We start from the raw sequence: 22,513 nt of genomic DNA on the forward strand, positions 1-22,513 counted from the left end.
CTTGGCTACCTTTGCAAAATCAGAGCAGAGAGTTCAAGTGGACATAATGTTTTCAAAACTCTACTTTCATAAGAACAGGTCCATTCAAAAAGGCCTACGGAGGCTGAAGCACGAGGGGGTTTCTCTAAAGGTGATGGACAAAGAGGACTTTCAAACATGTTTATATTTGTTTGTCGATGAGCACAACACGTTTCAGGAGTGGACTGGACTACACAAAAAGAGTGAGAAGTATTCAGACTATCTGAGAGATATTTTGGACCAGGTACACAGCTTGTCTGCATCTGGCAGCTTCTATTCTGCTTTGCCCATTTATGTACATATTGTCTTTCTTTCCAGTCCTTTTCAGAATTTCTTATAATCCTACATATTTTAATATACATTGCTAAACATATAGGCCTGGGTATAATCAGGTGTTGACATTACAGCCAAGTGAAGGAGTTCAAAATAGGTGTGTTGATCTGACCTTGACAGAAATAATTAATGTGTTCTTAACAAATCAATTTAAAAACAAGAAAGGGGCCGTGATGCATTGGGAAAGGAGCTGTGATAGCTTTGCAGGTTACGTGATCAAGTGGTCAAAGGATCATTAGGTTTTTGTTCAATGCCCTGACACTACATCTGACTCTCTGTTTTTAACGCTTTTGAAACACAAAAGCAATTTAAATTGTATTGCAAGTGATGTTGCAGCACAATATAGATGAAAAGTTCATGCCCTAGACTCTGTAACTTGCTTTGGATAAAATTGTGTCTACTAATTAACTTTGTCTTTGTTGACAAGATAACTACTCTTTAAAAACAAATCTCATGCATGTATTTTAACTTCAATTTCCTGATTTTGTTTAAATGGAAAGAAAGGACTCAAGAAGATCTTTTAATACAGCTTATAATATTGTACATTTCTTTTTTTCAAATATTGCATTTCTTCTAATGGCAGGGTCAGGGGAATTATAATGGTGTAGTAATTGACAGAAAAACAAACTTGTATTTACTAAATTGTATTTTTCTTTTTAGTGTGTTGGTGATTCTGATCATGGAGATGTTAATCCGGGTATGTATTATCCTACGCCCAGTTTTCAGATTTTCAAGTCCAAAATAGGAACAATGGGGTTGATTTTGAACTCCAGAAAGATGGCAAGTGGATTAGTTTTCTGCCTGGATATACAGTCTAAAATAACTAAAGATTTGGCAATGGATTTATGAGGATAATAAACTGCCAACTGAAACAACACACTGGTTGATTTATGAATAATCATACCGTTTCAGTTCTTCAAAAAATGAAATCAGTTCACACCTCATTATTTATTAACTAGCAACAGCAGTACATATGGGAAACACAATCCCCAATGTGAATCATTCCACAGCACAGCTTGCAAAGTTCCTGTGGAGATTGAATACACCTCTTGCTCTGCTGCATCTCTCAAATCATCAGTTGTGCCTGGATTAGCGTTTGTCCAGTACCTTAAATCTTCTAAAGAATTGTATTGAGTTGGCAGGGTTAGAAAATATAAGCATCTGAAAAGGTTTTGATCAATAAATAATCACCCTGTATGTCATCTTTTTACATCTTTGGACTTTGGATGCCATGAGAGTAGCGTTTGAAACCATAAAAGGTTTGGTAGAGTCTCTATTCACTTTTTTTGGACATTCCATCAATTGTATTTAATATATGACCTTAGGTAGTTCTCAATCACTGTTACCTCATCAACAGAGTGCTGTTTGTTCTGAAGTAGGTCAAAGCACAGGTTTATTTTAAGCCACCATAATGACACATGGAGAATCGTTAAAGAAAATAAAAAGAAAGAAAGAGACTTCCTTATAAAGCGGGTCTGTTCTAAGATCATCTAGCTAAAAGTGTGTCATGTGTTTAAGTAAGAAGAAATGCCTGACTGTATTTGGGCCTTTTGCTGGGACTGGGATTGGTTTTCAATTCTGGCTGATTTTGGGATAATACAGAAATATAGTAATCTTGTATTGGGCTTTTCTGTATGTATGTGAAATTTCCCTCTGTTTCTTGCAGTAGGTCAAGAAGCACAAGAGGCCACTCCACACCAACCACCTACCCAAGGTCAACACAATATTCCAGGAGACCATCTGACCCCTGAACCCACAACAAAACATGGACCTCATGAGTCTGACACTCCGGAGAAATCCCAGCTGGAAGATGGATGTTTTTGCACTGCTACGGGAGTCAAAAGGAAGCTATTCGATGATTAGTGAAATCTTACGAGATAAGTTATGATTAGCTTAATGAGCACAAAACAGCTCTTGTGTAATTGATCAATGTACGATAGATCATGAAGATTCTTATTCTTCTTTTTATCCACATCCCCTGAAAACATTGTCTATGTAAAATGAATAATCAGATAATTCACTTAAAATAATATGAATCACCATCATTTCAGCAAGTGTTACACTTATTTAGACTTACATAATTTCAAATATAAGTATTGGCACCTCTGTGTCTAAGTTAATTTACTAAAACATCTTTACTAACACATGCTAGGGTGAATGACTTCTCCATAAACTTAGAATTGGTGCCATTGACAAACTTTATAAAACAATACGTTAATAAAATTACACTTAATACATATGTTAATATTCCCATAAAGAGTCATTACATTATTATTTCTTTACGACCGAAACCATTAATAATGCACACACACATATGCTTTTTTCTGCTGTACAATCCAGGGTTATGTAGGCACCACACCCTTTGGGGCATCAACATTGACTTGGGAACACCCTCTCTCTGGAGGACTTAAATGAGCAGAATAGTATTACAGTGAACTATCATGTACAGTTGTATTAAATTAAATTGGATCCTTATGAGATTCTAATACACTTGAGATTATGTTTCTCAGCCATGGACAGACTATTATTGACATTCAGCAAAGTATTCAATTATATTTATTCATTGTAAGTGTTAACAGTGGAAACTAAATCCACATCCTGAAAGCAAGCCTTTGTTCCTGGCTAGTAGAACCCATGTAAAATTACATCAAATCCCACTAGGTATGAGTACGTAAATTGTATCAAGGGACTAGGATCCAGTGTACTTGTGTGAATTCTATTATCTTCTTCCAAGACTGTCACATTTGGACTTGATATTGATCAGGTTTGTTTCTGTATGTATATTATCCAGATGTTGGGTTTTGGATTTCAATTACATTACTCTGTAATATGTGTTGTTGTTTTTTTTGCATTATACTGTAATATGTTTTGGGATTTTTTTTAAATCTATCAGCTTACAATAAAATCAGGAATACCTTCAACTGGCTAATTCATTGTATGCATCAGAATTAAGATGTGTTCTCTTCCACCTGAATGGAAGATAAATGTGAACAATTATAATACATGGAAAAGTGTATACTGTTTTCAACTGTTTTAAACTAACATGAAACATGGCAGTTTGAATCTGCTTGACTTTTACATTGAGAAAAGGTGTCTATAAGTTTTGTGCTCAAGCATGGTTTATATCAATGGAACATTATCTTGTTGTGATCATTGTGCATGTGTTTTGTATTGCCTTCAGCCAGGATTTCTTAATTTAGAAGTTTAACTTCTGAACAAATGTGTGTTTATAAATGAGACTTTTGCACACAGAACTGTTAACTGTAAACTGTAAATCTGATGAGCACATTGATTCATACAGAGTGTTTTAGAGTTGCCAACCCAAGTTACAGATGAATTCCTGGAGGTTGTTTGACTTTATCCTCAGATCACAGCTACCTAGAACTGGACACATATTCTCATCACTCACTGCAGTGAAAAATACATTCCAGTTACCTTGTGAATATGTGATATAAATGTATCACCAAATCAAAGCCCAGGGCCTGAATAGGATGTCAGCTGGATTAAGCCAGGTAATCTCTATGTGCTATAACCTTGATCAAGGATAGCATACATATTTCATATAATAATACCTACTTATGATCTCGCATGTCCTAATGCAAACTGCATCTTGTAGTAAATCTACAGATCGAAGTAATGCATGATAAAAAAAAAGCACTCTTGAAGCAACTGGAAAATCTATAAATAACATAATAATAGTAATATATTTCTTATTTCATAACAGAGACACAGAAACTTGCCCCCAGGTGAATTATTGAATTCCCAAATATGTTACCTTTATCTTAGTCTTAATTGCTATTTCATTAGATTTGAAATGTCACATAGAGCTATAGAGCTTATTACGTCTCAAATTCAAAATAGATACGTGCAGAGTACTTTATATGAATATATGTACCTCGCAATAAAGGATAGACTGAATTAAAACTATACATTGGTCGCTTACAGTGTTAATACTTTAAAACAATTCGAGCTGTGTGTAAGCGCATTAGTCCACGGTTTAAACGAGCTGCCATTCACTCGCGGATTTCGCTAAAGTGTGTTAATCTCCCGCGCTTTCACTCGCAATATTTTGACATGACATCATCGTCTCGCCCGCTTCCCCACACCATTTTACGCGGGGCTGCAACAATCCTGCAGCCAATCACGTCGGGCGAGTCCCATGGCGTCATCCAATCACACAGCGACTGTCTGCCAACGTTGTCCAATAGACAACCCGTTTCTCCTCGGCGGAAGGCCACCAATCCGCTGCCTTTGCCCTGCGACACTGTCCAATCAGAACACGGCGGTTCCCGAGTGGGGTCCAATCAGCGGGGCCCGGGCGGCGTGTCCGGTGTGAGAGGTCGCTGCGCCCGCCGGCTTTCCTTCCCTCTTCCTCCAGCTTTCGGTCTCTTTTTTGGATCTCACTGCAATGGCGGAGCAGCAGCAGTTCTACCTCTTATTGGGCAACCTGATGAGCCCTGACAACAATGTCAGGAAGCAGTCTGAGGTACGCAATCGTTTGTCAAAGACGTTGTCGCTGGGCCGAGTGCGGGAAAGAAGTAGGCGAGCTGCGTAAGGACGGGTGCGAGACAGGCGGCGGCGGCGGCCCACCCCACGTGTGCGAGAGGCAGAGCGGGTCCACTGCGGCGGGTCCGGCGCGACCAGCCCGGGCGGAGCAGCCTGTGTGCGGGTCGCTTGTATCCCGCAAAAGCTTACGATCACTCTTCACAGGTTACTTAAAGTGCGTCTTTAGTGGACGGGAGACTGATCTGTGTGTGTTTTGTCTTTGGTTGGGTGTAGCGCGATCAATATGGATCCCAATCACAGCTGTAAAGTCAAAGAAAAGTTGGACAGATAACGGCTGAATCCGGGGCGGGGGAGGGTCTAACTTTGCTTTCTGAATTAAGTATAGTTACAACCTCGCTGGCGTACTGTCCTATGTGGATTAAGTCGTTTCTGTTTAATGTCAAGTTGTTTTTTAAATACGTGGTGCGAAATTATGTATCCAAAAACGTGCATAAGTGGGCGTTTCTTACATATTGACGTGGGGAGGATGTCCACCTGCCTACATTACTTCCTATTGAGGGCTTGGGCATCTTGTTATGCATGCATCAGTGCAACAAGTTACCCAGAGTTAGTCCCACGTGTTCATAGGTTATTTATATATGTTAAAACCTATATATATTTAAAGTAATTAAAAAGCAGTTAACTATGTATATTGCTCATCTGTAACCAGGACATCTTTTGACCCATGGCCTGAAAGAGGAGTGAGGAGATCTGAATGACTGTTTTGCGTTTTAATACAAATGTATCTGGGCGTCTTTAAATTAGGGCTGATGGTGCAAAGTGGACCAACCCCAGAGCATCTTCCCTAGCATGAGATGAATCCTAATATTCAAATCTCAATTCAGTGGACCAGAAATGGATCTTTGAGGCGGGTTTCTAAAGAAGGGGTGCAACTTTCACACTGATCACTAGACATAAGTCTTTGTTGGGATTAATCGGAGTTAAATCTTTTGTCCCCTGTGTGCGTAAGTGTATCTGTACCAAAGCCCAGCGGGGAACCCATACTGAATTAATGTCAATTGCCCGGGCTGCCCCAACCTGGAGAGGACCTCTGATTGGATGCAAGCGTTGAATCTTTTCATCGCATCCGTCCCTTCGGTGGTCAGCAAATTCTTCATGAAGACAATGAAAGACTGATGTGCTAATGCCTGGTGAAATCCTTTAGCCAGACAGGGGATGAGTATTACACCCAGTCAGGAACTTTACTCCATGGAGATTCAACTGGGGGCTTTAGAAATGGGAATGGAAGACAAATTCTCATTGTCTCCTAGTGTGATGGTTTCCCCACACTTAGCAAAAACTATACAGCATTGGGCAAACTGTTCCTGACCCCATTTTGTTAGTGTTGTAACATGGAAATCTCCTTTCACTAATCTAATACTTTAAAGTATATTTTTGAGGTGGAGGAAGTGAAAATACTTAATAAAAGCAGGTATATTGGAACTTGTTCAGCTTGTTTTATGTTTTTGGTATTGTTGCTACAGGTTTTCTCACTTGAGGTCCTTTCCTGCTGGCTCTTGATGCTCTGAGGAATTAAGGCATCGAGAAACAGGCCAAGGAGTGTCATTGTGATATCCAAATTTGTGAAAGTGAATTTTTTTAAATTTCTCAAGAAATGCCTGTCCATGGTGACAATTTAATGCAGTTGTTGGTTTCATTAAAACAAAACTCTAGTATGCTTTAAAACCCCTGTGTGTTGCCTTGCTTTTCTGTTTATATAATTGGGCAGCCTGCTTTGAGGTTTCATAAAACATTCCCTTTCATTTTTGTCCCTGCTAGTGTTTCCTCTAACAAGTGATTTTCTGTCTAGCCTTTTATCAGTTTTCTACATAAATACTTTCACCACATCCTTGCTGCTCTGTTAGTGTGGTAGACTGGGTTCAGAGAAGAATTCACCGAATACAAGCTAGATTGAGAATCTGCATATTATTTCCTTATATTCAAATTAGACCTATATATTCATAGTCTTCTGCCCTCATTTTGGTTTACTTTTTATGCTTTTAGGGGAATGTTAATTGTCCTCCTCCTTACAAGACCAGATGATTCGTACTTACTCTAGAAAATGAAAGAGGAATGCATTTACTTGAGGAAAAATGCACTACACATCGAAAGCAGAGATTGGTTGAAGGAAGAGCTGCTCTAATATGGTTATTTTAGGCTCTCGGTCTTAACCTCTACATATTAATTATGTAGGAGACAGACTACATTCCAAAATAAGACGTGCTGCTCGGGTTTAGAACTACAGCGAAGCAATGTGCTCTTGGGCAGAAAGCAACTTTTTTTTTTTCCCTCTCTCCCTTTACTCCAGTGAAGCCTGACTTCATAGGCCCTTCTGTCTGAGTCACAGCCATGTGTGCGTGCCTGCAGGGAGCCTGGTACTTGTGAATAAAAGCAGAGCTCATATTTTGATCATTGCAAACGGTGTTCTTGGCAGCAGAAATAGAAATTCGAGGAACAATGTGACGCTGGCTAGAATGTGAACATCTGACGTGTATTACGGTTAACCCCTTTGGACACGGTTAGCATTTATGCCCGGTGGAAGTGACCGAAGGGGTTAAGAACTGTGTGGGTGTCTCTTGACCACTGTGAGACGTGGACACACCGTGATTACTGAAGAAAAAATGTGTGGTATTGAAATGGGATTTTCCCCCAATATAAGCTTTACAGTTTGAGGTAGGCCGATGCATTAGAACTTAAGTTATGCAATGCAGATTCTGAATTCTCAATCTGGGGTTGAATTTTTCGATTACAGTGAAATGTGCCCTCTCGTTCGTGGTCAGTAACCAGGTCTTCCAAGGTTATTTTGTATCAGATCTGTATCTAAAGATGCATTCTTACTGTCATATTGTTCCCCATGCTTTTCAATTACATTTTTCAGAAGCTGAGATTCCTGGCAGCATTCATGTCCTAAACAAACTTTTTTTTCTTTCCCTTTGCCTAAGCCCAGAGAGTCTGATAAGCATTCTGCCGGTCAGTCATGTCATCCGAGCAGGACAGGGCTTTACTGATCGGAAAACGTTTGTCAGCAAACTAAACCGTTTCATGCATTTTACATCAATTGCGGTTTAAGCCAGCTCTTTGACTTTGCTCCCTGCATTTGTCTTCTGCTTCAGGAAACCTATGAAAACATTGTGGGTCAGACGAAGATTACCTTCCTTCTCCAGGCCATCAGGGATGCATCTGCTGCAGAGGAGGTACGTGGTTCCACAAATCTGAAATGACTTTTAAAAACATTGCAGTAAATGTGCCTGAGCAGGAAACGAATGTGTTTGTGTCAGGGTTTCGGGCCCATGGGGTATTGCACAAAAGTTTCTGCCCTTTTCTGCCATTTTTGACAAAACGGTTCTTTGCAGTTATACGTTCTGTCGTGTGTGGACCCGAGAGAAACCTTTCAAGACCGTTCAACAGTTTTGCTTTTTCTTCCTCCCTCAGCACTCAAATTGCACAGAACTGTTTTTATTAGAGTATTTATTCGAACAAATCTTCAATAGGTGATTGGAATCAAGGAAAAAAAAAAAAAGTGCACATTAATATTGCAACAAATATGTCAAGTTTGCTTAATGAAATCTGGCTTGGCATCTATATCCATCTGTAAGCATTTGCTGTTTGGCACCTCATTGAACACATTAAAAGAATCAGCGTTTTACGTGCTCTTTGTAGGGTCCCCTCACACTGACATTCCCAAATCTACTAGAGGTCTTGGTGGTTGAGGGCTTTGTTATCCGGTGGTTGAGCTTCCTTGGCATTGTGGGGGGTGGGGGTAGTGGAAGGGGGGTCTTGGCCTGATTAAACTCATTGCGGAGTTACTGGAGGGGCGGCGAAGGCCAGCTCTTTTGTCTTGCCAGAAACGATTCATCCTCCTTGAGCTGTGCTCTATTCACAGGAGAGGGAAGTGGAGATCGGTTTTTGAGAGCTTCTTTTCTAGTGTCAGGCTTAGTTAGGCATGGCTTTTAAGCACAGTCCATCTGTGCCCCTCCCTCGTGGGTTCAGTACATGAAATCCATTTTTGTGCGTTACAAAATGGTTACAAAGGCACCAAAGTTGCTTTTTGTCAGACCAGCTTTAAAAAAACATAACAATATTGAGGCTTTCACAAACTAGAGACTACTTTCTTCAGTCTGTGTTTCATAAGGATATGGTTTGACATTCCATTAAGTAGTGGATGTAAATGTTGTGTAGATGAGACAAACATTAGGGAATTATTTCTGTATATGTATTGTCAGTTTATGCAACAAAGGGCAAGTTGCTCTATTCCTGTGGTAGATTAACAATAACAAAAGTAAAACCTGAAAAGGATTTTTTTCCTCTTGTCAGATGACAGTTTCCTTAATTCATCCCCAACAGTGCTAGAATAACTATTGCTGCACTGTCAAATAATAACCAATCCATTTAGCCCTCCTTCCAGAAAATAACATCAAAGATGCTCATTAGGCTACTGTAGTACAAAAGTCCTCTTTTTTGTGGAAAAAAATAAACTATTTCAAATGGTGTTACACCACTCAAATTAAAGCATCAAAAGAAGGGAGCTTACCGAAAACAACAGTAAACACAATCATGAAGAACATAGACAACATTATCAGGCAGTTTTAACAAGGCAGGCGCTAAAATGGCAAATGAATGTTTATGCAATGTTTATGCTTTCAAATGCAGTTTACAGATTATAAAATAATACAATTGTTATGAAGCCTATATTATAATATTTATACCTGTAAACCTTTACTCTGTTTTTGGTGTTAAACTCCTAGTTCCTAATATGCATTTAGTGGAAATCCCTGCATATAAACTACAAGAAACTCATGATGTTTTATTATTTTAAGTAATTGTCTACATTATTACATTATTATAAAGGTTACAGAGTACATAATGTTTCCCATTATCCCTTGGGCACATTAGAAGTGGAGTGCACCTGTACATATTGCGTTTCATTTAATTCTGTGTCCACATGAGAACTGGGCTATGGATTTAAATTCTGTTCAGTGAAGTGCATTGTTCACTCTCTCCAGTGTAAAGAGTAGTGTCTGTTGTTTAAAATTGATGTTTCTGGAGACAGGAATGTTTACTTTGCCAAATGTCCTTTTCAAGCATTGTCCCCATGCCATCGTGACGCATGCAATTCATAGTCTTTTGTGTTCTGCTTAGTCCTTGCTTTCACCTGCAGTGAGCCATTGGTCTCACTGATATTTTTAGCCCACAGAAATGAGAGCAGCATAAACTATCTGGAGACATAGTGGTTTTGCAACTTGGCTAAAATGTACAGAGGCTGAAGCAGATAACATTATATCAACTTAAACAAATCCAGCACAGAGCTAGGCAACATCTGTTGGTAAATCTGGAGTATAAAACTGAACGGATAGTTGAGTATCGTCTTAGGGAGTCATGAGCCCTCTTTGTCATTCACATTGTGTTGCAACAATGATTAGGTCTTGATGCAGCCCCTGTTGAGAAATACAGCTTAATAATGCATAATGATCAGACATGATGCAAGTTCTGCTAGAGTTTCTTATTGGTTTCTTATTCCATGCCTTGACTTCTGCGTTGTCCATTAGGTCAGGCAAATGGCGGCCGTGCTACTGCGGCGGCTGCTGTCATCTTCCTTCGACGAGGTTTACCCATCCCTACCAGCGGACATGCAGACCGCCATCAAGACCGAGCTCCTAATGGGCATCCAGATGGAAGCTGCACCCAACATCCGCAAGAAGGTCTGCGACATCGCCGCGGAACTATCCCGAAATCTGATTGGTACGTAAGAAGCGTGCTGTGTAGAAATGTAGTGTACCCTGGCAAATGTGTGTTGTACTACTGGAGACCGTCTCTTGTTTGCAAGCTGTTTATCGAGGTCATTAATTTTCCTTTTCTTTCACTCCATAGATGATGATGGAAACAACCAATGGCCTGAAGTTTTGAAGTTTCTCTTCGATTCGGTCAATTCTCAAAATGTTGGATTGCGTGAGTCTGCGCTGCATATTTTCTGGTGAGTTTTTACTCTCATTAACACTTGATGGTTCTTTACTGAGTGCTGTGGCTTTTATAGTTCTTCCAACTCTACAGGAGACCAGCATTAATGACTTGGATGAATTGAACCTCCCGTCTCCATTTTACAGTGTTTGTGCTCAAAATATTTTGAGTTGCCTGGCATTTAAACCTGTCTAGCCATAGTAAGCAAATATACATTAGTTAATGTATTGGTTTTGCTTTTAGAGTGGGGGAAAAGTACAAAGCTTTTAAAGATAAAGCAGTATATGTTACATAACCAATAGCTGTTGAGCATGCATTGTTTTCTTGCCTCTTTTTGCTGCTGTTTTCATGAAGGCCTGATGGGGGTTTGCTCTCCTTTTAGGAATTTCCCTGGGATATTTGGTAATCAGCAGCAGCACTACCTGGAAGTGATCAAGCGTATGCTGGTTCAGTGCATGCAAGACCAGGAGAACCCTTCGGTGAGGCTCCCAAGCAATCTGATTGGCTGATAACTACAACAGTGGGAAAAAAAAAAAAAAAAAAAAAAAAACAGCAATTGGATTTTTAAGCTTTCTTGGCTTTCAAAGATCTTTTGTGCAAAAATCTGCATATCTCAATGCAGGATACTGTAAAGGGAGTCAGTTTGTACATACCTAGCTGGTCATTCTGCTGAGAAATCCATGGCATTCTGCTTTAGAGTTTTTTTCCAATGCATTGAGAGAATTGGAAATTGCACCATTAGATTGATTTCAGCTAAGTATAATCGAATCCACAGAAAACAATAACTTCAGCTTCATCTTCTATAATCCAGCTGCCTCATTCCTGAGTTCAGACTGAAGACACTCATTAATCTCCGTAACATTGTTTTTCCTTCTGTTTATTGAAAAGTAATTGATTTAACAAAAAATAATCAGCGTTTGGAAGGAAATCAATGTTTTTTTCTGAAGTAGATTTTCTAGCTGTCTCTGACCTCATTTCAATAACAACACAAGAAGGAAATATTTGTTCTCCCGATCCATGTTTCTGATATTTCTTGGTCAGCAGTTCTTGATTAATTAAATGCGTATAAAAAAACACAACTACTTCTTGGTAACAGTAGGCTCGAAGCTAAAAACCCTGTTCTTTGAAGCAGCTGCTATGGTAGTCTGCTGTTGCTTGACTTCTCGCATGCTGTTTTGTTTGTGGTTAGATCCGTACCTTGGCTGCCAGGGCAGCGGCCTCCTTCGTGCTGTCCAACGAGAACAACACCGCCCTGTTAAAGCACTTTTCTGACCTACTTCCTGGGATCCTGCAGGTGAGTGTAGTGCATCTGCATTGCTGTACTTTGAACTCTGTGAAATTTGAGTTTGATAGACAAATGAAATCCTCTGCTTTTTACATTTCTTGAATCGCTTCCAGCTCTGCTCGGGTGTTAAGTTTACTTTTGTTTTGATGTAAAAGGCTGTGAACGAATCCTGCTATGAAGCTGATGACTCTGTGCTGAAGTCGCTGGTGGAGATCGCAGACACGGCACCCAAGTATTTGCGGCCTCACTTGGAGCCTACATTGCAGCTGAGTCTCAAGGTGAGCTTTTTTGGGGTCTGACCTGCTCTGGAAATGTGGACATGAAGCATAGAAGACGCACTTAATATATTAGTATTGCAAGTAATATAATGCAAACATTTTAGATCATGCCAATCCTTAACACTATTAGGCTTTTTAATATTATTTTTGTTGTGTTATCTGTATTAAGGATGTCCCTTTAGGTAAAATCAATTGTGCAATATATTTAAAGCCACAGTGGCTTATAATTAAACTAGACCATTTCCCTCTGATGGTCTGAGAGAAGTTTCAAAAACCGTCAATGCAGTTGTGATGCTCCTTTTACGCTAGCTATGGCCACTGTAGTGAGTAAGTCATCTGACAAACGAGAAGGTTCAAGATTAGGTAGCAGTATTCTCTAAGGTGACGACGGGTGTGCAGTGTATTAAACAGTGTCCTCAGTGCATTTTCTTCTCTGACACCCATCTTCATGATCTCTCTTCAGCTTTGTGCAGACACCAACCTGACTAACATGCAGCGGCAACTAGCCCTGGAAGTCATCGTCACGCTGTCCGAGACCGGTTCAGCCATGCTGAGGAAACACACCAACATTGTGTCACAGAGCAGTAAGTGAGATTTTTCAGAAGAATGTTAATGTTGGTACTCGTGGCTTATCAGTGGAAATCACTGTGTATTGGGCAACATCTGTCCTATGATTTCAAGATGAATGTGACTTTAAAGATCTGGATATAGAAACATTTGTTGGTGTTATTCAGGGTAAGTGAATAATCTCGCAAATCCAACAAGGTATTCCTCCAGTCTGGTTGTTTTGTAAACTGCCAGTTTTAATAAGCTTACTGTGACTTGCATTGGAGTCATACTTGGGTTACTGTGCTCTGAATGTTTTTTCAGAGATGTGCAAGTAAAGCTACATAAGGCTTTTTATAGCTAGTTGAACTGAGCTTGGCTTAAAGTATTAAAGGATCTGTTTTAGTGTAGCAACATAGCCTCTTCAAAATTATTGAAATGTTTTCCCTTTGGATTATAATTATATCCATACTTTTATATAATATATGTAACATACACACACAGTATTTGTTCCCATGGTAAAGTATTAATGCTTATCTGTGTGTTTGTGATAAAAGTTGCTGTGGGGCGAAAGGTTAGGAGGGGAATGTGCACAGTCATATGGACTTCATTATGGAGATGAAACATTCCAGACAAACCAACCTTTCACCTCTTACATGGGGTTCTTTCAAATATAGATACTCTGGTTTGATGGAGCAAATATTCTAGTTTTTATTTTAGTTTTTAGTCTTTTCATCAGCACTACACTGAAAAACAATATGTAAAAAAAAAAGTACATTTATGAAGTTGCCCATTGCTGGGAACAATTAGAATAGTCCTGAAGGAATCACTCAGGGCTGTGCATGCTCAGTTCCCCAGATGCTGGCGATGATGGTGGATCTGGAGGAGGACGCAGAGTGGGCTATGGCGGACGAACTGGAGGATGATGACTTTGACAGGTAGGTCTCGTGCACGTTTTTTTTATCAGCAGCTGGTCTGTAAATCAGTGGTTATGAACTTCCTTTTAAACAAAATTAAATGTATACCTGCACAAATAGAGCTTTAAAGCTTTTTAGTCTTATAAATATGCATTAATTTCATATTGGCATTTCTCCCCCTCACTAAGTTATAAGAAACAGCCTATTCTCTAAATTCTCAATCTAAATCACAGATGTACATTTTTCTTCACAGACAACATTTTAGTGATCGCAAATCTTTAACATTCTCTTTCTGTTACTTGATGTTCAATACAAATACGTTCTACTAAACTGCAATGATGAAACTACAATTTCTTGAATGTCAGATTAAAACCGGTCCGAATTCAAAGAATCCCAGGGTCTCACTGGAGAGAGGAAATGGTGAAAGAAAAAAGGAAAAGACTGCAGTGCAAGAATTAGGAACTATATTGCTGCACTGCAGTGTTTCTTTCTACAGCTATATATAGCAAAGTGTGACAGGTGTGTGCATGGACATTTACAAACTGCATTTGATAATTTCCCAGGTTGTCATCCATTTTTAAAAACAAAAACACATGTTTGGGTTATTATTGTTTATAAAGTCTTCTACTGGTACTACTTGTATTGTACCTTGAAGAACTGGAAAAGTATCCATCCAGTGTGCAGTGGACTTTAAGACCATTTGTTTAAGGATTTCTAAAAGTAGGGCTTCATTGTACGTTTTGTTATTAAGTGTTCTGCTTTTTAAATTCTTTAAATGGTCCTTTTCTTCACAGCAATGCAGTGGCGGGGGAGAGTGCTCTGGACAGGATAGCCTGTGGTTTGGGGGGCAAGATTGTCCTTCCAATGATCAAACAACACATCATGCAGATGCTGCAGAATCGTGAGTGCATGACTGAGAGTCTACATAAACGTTTGAATGACAAGTTTTTGTACATTAAAAATTCAATCGTTTTTTTTTTCCCCACCCACTAAGATTAGTGAAAGCTGTCTGTAAATGTTGGTGAAATTCTGACTAGAACCATATGTTACCTCAGAGTTTACATGGAGGAATCTAAACTTGCTTCATACTGTCATTTCTCCTCCTCCTTACAGAACTATAAAAGCAGGCTTGTTCTTATTCATGCTGCATTTCTCCTTCCTTCCTCTTAGCTGATTGGAAGTATCGCCACGCTGGACTGATGGCCCTTTCGGCTATTGGGGAAGGCTGCCACCAGCAGATGGAGGCGATCCTCAATGAAATTGTCAGCTTCGTCCTGCTCTTCTGCCAAGATCCTGTAAGTGTCTCTGCTTTAGAAATCTAAATACATACATTTTTGGATTTATAACCCAGTGTAATCCAGACAATGGAGATTCATTGATAGTTTTAGCAGGCCTGCTGGGCCCCGCTAACATATGCAGAGATCAAATAAATATTGCTGTGTTTAGTAATGGTCTGGCTTTCTTTCAGCACCCTAGAGTGCGGTACGCAGCTTGCAATGCCATTGGACAGATGGCCACAGACTTTGCTCCCACCTTCCAGAAAAAATTCCATGACAAGGTACTGTTTGTGTGTGTGTGTCCAGACGGATGGCAAAAGAAAGTTGATGATTGCTTTGTCTAGCATATCTGCTGGAATGCTGACTACGGCACGTTTTTTGTTTTTGTTTTTTTTCTTCACTCTCCAGGTGATCTCTGCCCTGCTGCAGACCATGGAGGACCAGAGCAATCCCCGTGTCCAGGCCCATGCTGCAGCTGCCCTCATCAATTTCACAGAGGACTGCCCCAAGTCCCTGCTCATCCCCTACCTGGAAAACCTGGTCCAGCACCTGCATGTAATCATGGCAGCCAAACTCCAAGAGGTACATGGTCTATGTAAAGACCAGCTTCCCGATTCCCATGAACATTTAGACTGGATTCAAATTCCTCTGACTTAGATGTTTCTTTCATATTATAATTCTAATTGCATTACAGCCGTTAACTTGGAGTGCTGGGAACAGGTCACTCACTTCAATATTTTCCAGCTAGTGCCTTTGCCAGCCTGAGCTTAATTAAACGAGTTAAGTTTGTGAGCTTACCGCATATGCTCTGCTTCTTTCTCAGCTGATCCAGAAAGGCACCAAGCTGGTGCTGGAACAAGTGGTGACTTCCATCGCGTCGGTGGCCGACACAGCGGAGGAGAAGTTCGTGCCCTACTATGACCTCTTCATGCCTTCCCTGAAGCACATTGTGGAGAACGCTGTGCAGAAGGAGCTCCGACTCCTGCGCGGGAAGACCATCGAGTGCATCAGCCTCATCGGGCTCGCTGTGGGGAAAGACAAGGCAGGGAGACCAAGTTCTATAATTATTTAAAACCAAAGTACCTTCAGATACCTTGTATAGCGGTTTCTTAAAATATAGGCATTGAAATGCAGGCATCAAACCAGCTACCTAAAATCCTATCTTGGAATCTTAAATGCTGATGTTATGATGGTGCAGCAAAAGTATTATTCTTCTAGTAGAATCATACTCTTGTAAGAGTTACATCTTTGTAACCTTGGTTGACCTATTTATTAATGTTTTGGCTTCATTCAGATCAACTCACACTTTCATTTATAATTTTGGATAAGATGAGACTGTGAATGTGGCTTTTTGAACACTGCCTCGCACTCAATGGCTTTTCTCTGTGATCTGTGTGCAGTTCATGCCAGACGCCTCTGCTGTAATGCAGCTGCTCCTGAAGACCCAGACAGATTTCAACGACTTGGATGACGACGATCCCCAGGTAAAGATGAAGGACGTGACGCGTTTGACCTGCTGAGGAGTCCCGGACCTCGTCTGATGCCCGTTTCTATTCACACATCAAAATCTTGAATTCCTCCTGGGCTCTGTGCTGTGAAAGCAGTATCTGTGTAGTACGATGTGGTGCATGCATGTGAATTGGTGAAGGCCGCAGGAAAGCCCCCTTTAATTAGCCGTGTGTGAAATGTTGACAAGGTGGGGACATCTCCAGAGGGCTGTTATTCATTAAACTGTGAAGGCTGTTTATCACACATTATGCAATGAACCCTTTTAACTTTGGGAATGTTTCTTATCAGATATCTTACATGATCTCAGCCTGGGCAAGAATGTGCAAGATCCTGGGCAAGGAATTCCAGCAGTACCTCCCTGTTGTAATGGGGCCGCTCATGAAGACAGCCTCTATTAAACCAGAAGTGGCTCTTTTAGACAGTAAGTATAGCGACAAATAAATAAATAAATCCACAGCTGTTAAAAGTATGACTGGGCTACTTATTTTCACAGAATTTTCACAAATTTGATTCTTTAGGGGTTTGTTTATAAAATGTTATTTGAATGGAGTCTCTTGTTCTAAGTTCTCCGCATTACATTCTGTTTTACCCAAGATTTTAGATGTGCTTTCTTATGAGGAAAGTAGTGGTGGAGAGTATTGTCTTATTTCAGCAGCAGGGGGAGTGTCATGTGTTATTGGTTTAGTCTTCCCAAAGTAAATTCTCAACCCCATTTTTCCATCCAGCCCAGGATATGGAGAACATGTGTGAAGATGATGGCTGGGAGTTTGTCAACCTGGGAGACCAGCAGAGCTTTGGGATCAAGACGGCAGGACTGGAGGAGAAAGCCACGGCTTGCCAGATGTTGGTGAGTCAATACTCTTTCTCGCAACAAGGGGACCAAAGTAGGTGCTAACTGTCCTGCAAATACCAACAAAGTGCATTTTGATGTCATTGTGGTGTCTGTTTCTAGTTGGGTGTCTTTTGCTTCATTCTAAATTTATTCTAAAATCTTTACATTTTAATATGCTCAAAGGCTACTTATGACCTTAGTCTTGGTATATTTTTTAGAACATGCCCTTTATCTTCAAGTAATGCCTGAGGAGTTCCCATGACCTCGTTTGTGAATTAAACCTTTCAGTCCTAGAAATGTCCTCTCCGACCAATCCTCACTACTAAAATGACATTAAGTTTACTAAATTGTACATGAATTGCTGTTTTCTAGGTATGCTATGCCAAAGAACTGAAGGAAGGCTTTGTGGAATACACCGAGCAAGTTGTGAAGCTCATGGTTCCTCTGCTTAAATTCTACTTCCATGATGATATCCTTTATAAAAAACTTTAGTAGGCATGATAATCCTGCTCGTTGCTCCTCTGCTATCCCCAAAGGCATGAAGGAATCTGTTGGGAGTATTTCAATATTTTCAGAACAAGTTCAAGTGGGGCCTCCTCCAGTAAATTAATGTATTACTATCCACAGGAATCCATGTAGGTTATTCTGAAGCAGGCCAACATACTGCATTCTCAAACAGTGAGAGTTACAGGTAATGCATATGATCTGGTACTGAGTGGATCAAAAGATGGCTTTTAAAATTATACTACCCTGTTAAATTTAGATTTTCACCTGTTAATAGCCTCCCTGTTTGGAGTTGACCATTGTCAATGCTATTGGCTTATTACTACAGACAATTTTGTGTCTGCCCTTATTTTGTGAAACCCTATGAAGGGAAGACTGTGGCTGGTATGCGTTCGTGTAGATTCCTTGACCGGGACACGTGTGCGCGTGGCGGCGGCAGAATCGATGCCCCTGCTGTTGGAGTGTGCCCGGGTGCGAGGACCGGAGTACCTGACGCAGATGTGGCACTTCATGTGCGACGCCCTGATCAAGGCTATTGGCACGGAGCCGGACTCGGATGTTTTGTCTGAAATAATGCATTCGTTTGCAAAGGTAACTAAAGTTCTCCTTAGTTAATTTAGTCAACGCAAGTGGAAGACGGTTGTTTTAGTTGTGCACAGTTGCAATTGCTTTTTTTAAGTACAGATACTTTTTTTTTTTTTTTTCCATCGACTCTTCAATGAGCTGTCCGCGTATTTGATACTGGGCACAGTGCAATGCCGGGACTGTTTTGTGGATATGGGTTGTTGACGAGGACTTCTGTGTTTCAGTGTATTGAATTGATGGGAGATGGCTGCCTAAACAATGAGCATTTTGAAGAGCTGGGTGGCATCCTGAAGGGTAAACTGGAGGAGCACTTTAAAAACCAAGAGTTAAGACAAGGTGAGGCACAATTATTTTTGAAGGTTTCGGTGTAAATCACACTTTTGACCTGTTTTTAATTATAGATTTTAACTCATGTTTTTATCTTTAGCTAAAAGGCAAGATGAAGATTATGATGAACAGGTGGAGGAATCCTTACAGGATGAGGTAAGTTCAGTATTTAACCTGCTTTACCTTCTCAGTTTCTCACATTGATACTTTTGGGTAGGTGGTATTAAATGTTGCAGGGTCGTTTTATATTAATGTACGTTGAAACTGTACTGACTAGAAACGCTACAAATAATTGAGAGAACATGACACATTTTCCACTGTAAAGAATGCAAGGGAACCTGTGAATCAATGAATCTTGTAATTAGGTCACATACTGATGCCTTTCTTACCTACTTTGTTATAGTAAAGATGTTGGATTTGGCCTTGGAAATAAAAATAACTAAACTGATACTGGCAAGATTTGCTTTTTTAATTTTTACCTTTAAATTTATTTTAGGATGAAAATGATGTTTACATATTGACAAAAGTCTCGGACATTTTGCACTCCGTCTTCAGCAGCTACAAGGAAAAGGTGCTGCCCTGGTTTGAGCAGCTGTTACAACTTATAGTCAACCTTATTGTAAGTATATCTGGACAAATTAAAGTGTTGTTTGTACCATGCTGTGCACATTTTACTTTGTTACCTGAAATGCGCTTTGGTTTCTGTAGTAACATCCACTCAGATGCACGCACAGTATTCGTATAATGGGTATTATATATGTATTAATTTCCCTCGCTTCATTACGCAGTGCCCTCACAGACCCTGGCCAGACCGGCAATGGGGGCTGTGCATCTTTGATGATGTCATTGAGCACTGCAGCCCCTCTTCCTTTAAATATGCCGAGTACTTCCTGCGGCCCATGATGCAGTCACTGTGCGACACCAGCCCCGAGGTCAGGCAAGCGGCGGCCTATGGAATCGGGGTCATGGCACAGTTCGGGGGAGACAACTACAGGCCCTTTTGCACAGGTAATGTAGACCTTAAAACAAAGTTCTCACACTTCTCATAAAACCCTCCCTGATTATGTTATATGGCAACAAAGACCAATCGTGAATGATAAAAACTCCCCCTGTTGTTTTTTTGAATGCCACAGGTTTGCCATTTCAGCTGTCTGTAAATGTAGTGGTAGGTAGATTGTCTCCTGTGTTAATCTAATGGTGCGCTGGATGTCTTCTCTGCCAGAGGCCATTCCTCTTCTGGTGGGAGTGATCCAGGCTGCGGAGTCGAAGGCCAAAGAGAACGTCAACGCCACTGAGAACTGCATCTCGGCGGTGGGGAAGGTGATGAAGTACCGGCCTGAGTGTGTCAATGTCAATGAGGTCCTCCCTCACTGGCTGTCCTGGCTGCCTTTGAATGAAGACAAGGAGGAGGCTGTTCACACCTTCAACTTCCTGTGTGACCTCCTCGAAAGGTCAGTTCCTTTTCCAGTTAAATAATGTTTGTTGTACTTCAATACAAAAGATGACTAATGCTAGTTAGTTGTTTTTTTTATTCATCCAAGGAACAAATGTCAGTCCCCTCCTTATGCACCTTTCAAAAAGTCAATTTAAACTGTCAAATATTTTCTTAGGGTCTTTGCATGAGCTCATTCTGTGGGTTTGTAATAAATCCTTCCTTTATCCCTCTCTTGAACAGTAACAACCCTATTGTACTTGGACCTGAAAATTCGAATCTTCCCAAGATATTCTTAATCATCGCTGACGGTGTCGTCAGTGAGTCGGTTAAGCATGAAGATGGATGTAGCAAACGGTTGGCAAATGTTATTCGTCAAGTTCAGGTAAACCTTTGAATTATATATGGAAACGAATTACATGCATGGGATAATATTTGCCAGTCACCATAGCCATTGTACAGTTGTCAAATTTAAAATAACCTACATATACAATTACATATTTAGAATCTTTACACATATAGAATTCGAGAAGCTTCCTATACATGCGTTTATATATGGTTTTAATTTTCCTTTTAGGTCTCTGGAGGGCTGTGGACAGAATGCGTATCGACACTGAATGAAACGCAGCAGAAGGCAATACAAGACCTGCTGAACACTGCTTGAAAAGCCTTAAAAAAATATATTTAACTTTCAAATGTAGCTCCTGATAATTCTACCCCTTTTTGAGCAACTGAAGAAAACGAACTGTAGCATGTCTGGATGTCTCCCGCAGACCCCACACCGCGACCCCAGGTATCTCTGTGGCGCAGACCTGCGATTTGTGAATGAATGGAGATTTCCCATCAACTGAGGACCACCTGGACCGAAACCATCCTACAGTACTGACACTTAGAGTATTTTTCTATCAGAACGTCACCCTGATCTCGGCTAAAGGGAAAACAAATTGGAAATCCATTTTATTGTTAGGAATAATACATTTCTGGTATTAAAATTTTCCAGATCAGTTACTCAGAAGTAGGTGTGCATTGTAATGATATAAGCATTTCTATCCATCTAATGTTAACTGTACTAATAGGAGTGCGTGAGTTTGATTTATGGTAGATCCAGCTTCCTTTACCCAACGTCACGGCGCACTGAGCTGGTTAAGATCTAGAAGGGAGTGACAGCCTCTTATGGTGATGTCACGGTTTGTTTTTCCTATCCCAGCATCTAGTGCTCACTGAATGATGCCATAGTGTGGAAAGCTGAATGCAAGCGTTCGGAAAATGCTCTTATCATGTGCAAGTCTTTGGCATGTCTGGCAGTACCTCATTCACTCCTCCATGAAATAAACAGTGATGGAAAACAAACAAGATTTTTTTGGTATTTTGGAGTTTATTTACGGTAGAGAAGTCGGTGCCAAGGGTTGCTAAATAGTTATGTATGTTTGAAGGTCCAAGGAAATGGCACTGAGTCCAACTCCCCCTCCCCCCAGCCGGTGTCTGAATTTTTTCTGTTGGGTACCAAACAAAAAATGTAATTGACATGAATGCAAATTATTGCATTTTCTAGCTTATTAATTTGAAATATTAATGTCTGATGCAGATTTGGTTTTGCAGGTTTTGTAGCTAAATTGGTAATTGGCATTTTGCAGCCAATTAACATGACATTTAATCATAAAATGTGAATTTCAACACTTTTCTGATATAAATATGACAAGTTGAACTCCAATTATTTTTATACTGACAAAATACCACTTCTTATGAATGCTCCAGTAGTATGACCAAAGAAACGTTTTGTAGGATTGACTAATGCATGATATTTGTATCCAAGAAGGTGATGTCCAAGTGTGAAATAGATGCATTGGGTGGTTTTAATTATGTTTTTATGTAAGTTACTGGATGGATAAAAGCATCAAATTGTGGCCCAAACATATAATCTTTAGATGGGAGCCTGCCCAGATTTTACTCCATCAAGATTGATGACACCTGCAATAAAAACACATTTATCTTGGTCAAAGTAGCTGCAGTAAGACTCAATTAGCAGAAGCTTCCTAAACTACACTGATCTATTTTAAATTTTAAAATATGCTTCAGTGTGATGATATCGCCAAGACAAGAATGACTGCCAGAAGAACTTTGATAACTATCGAGGGGACTTTGTATCGGGTCCATGCTCTACATGCTAACT

The 22,513-nt window shown here is 40.2% G+C and overlaps 1 protein-coding gene across 1 annotated transcript; it reads left to right on the forward strand.

Moving 5' to 3' along the window:
• The first annotated feature begins 4,690 nt into the window (after positions 1-4,690).
• On the forward strand, positions 4,691-21,698 carry kpnb3 (karyopherin (importin) beta 3). Its single transcript, XM_066706736.1, has 26 exons — positions 4,691-4,837; positions 8,010-8,090; positions 10,443-10,635; positions 10,765-10,867; positions 11,234-11,330; positions 12,041-12,145; positions 12,292-12,414; positions 12,878-12,998; positions 13,811-13,898; positions 14,672-14,778; positions 15,048-15,172; positions 15,346-15,435; positions 15,563-15,736; positions 15,978-16,196; positions 16,555-16,638; positions 16,952-17,084; positions 17,389-17,510; positions 17,868-17,964; positions 18,418-18,590; positions 18,809-18,920; positions 19,012-19,067; positions 19,408-19,530; positions 19,700-19,919; positions 20,134-20,362; positions 20,587-20,728; positions 20,921-21,698. The coding sequence occupies exons 1-26, from the start codon at positions 4,760-4,762 to the stop codon at positions 21,005-21,007; spliced, it is 3,282 nt and encodes a 1,093-aa protein (XP_066562833.1). The 5' UTR covers positions 4,691-4,759; the 3' UTR covers positions 21,008-21,698.
• Positions 21,699-22,513: the final 815 nt, after the last annotated feature.

Source organism: Amia ocellicauda, chromosome 6 (assembly GCF_036373705.1).
Source record: "Amia ocellicauda isolate fAmiCal2 chromosome 6, fAmiCal2.hap1, whole genome shotgun sequence".
NCBI lineage: Eukaryota > Metazoa > Chordata > Actinopteri > Amiiformes > Amiidae > Amia > Amia ocellicauda.

Excerpts from the sequence above, each read along its gene's own strand:
- kpnb3 (XM_066706736.1), top strand. The coding sequence starts at position 4,760 with ATGGCGGAGCAGCAGCAGTTCTACCTCTTATTGGGCAACCTGATGAGC. Across the intron at positions 10,868-11,233 it reads TCTGCGCTGCATATTTTCTG|GAATTTCCCTGGGATATTTG; the intron begins GTGAGTTTTTAC and ends CTCTCCTTTTAG. Across the intron at positions 20,363-20,586 it reads CTGTGTGACCTCCTCGAAAG|TAACAACCCTATTGTACTTG; the intron begins GTCAGTTCCTTT and ends TCTCTTGAACAG.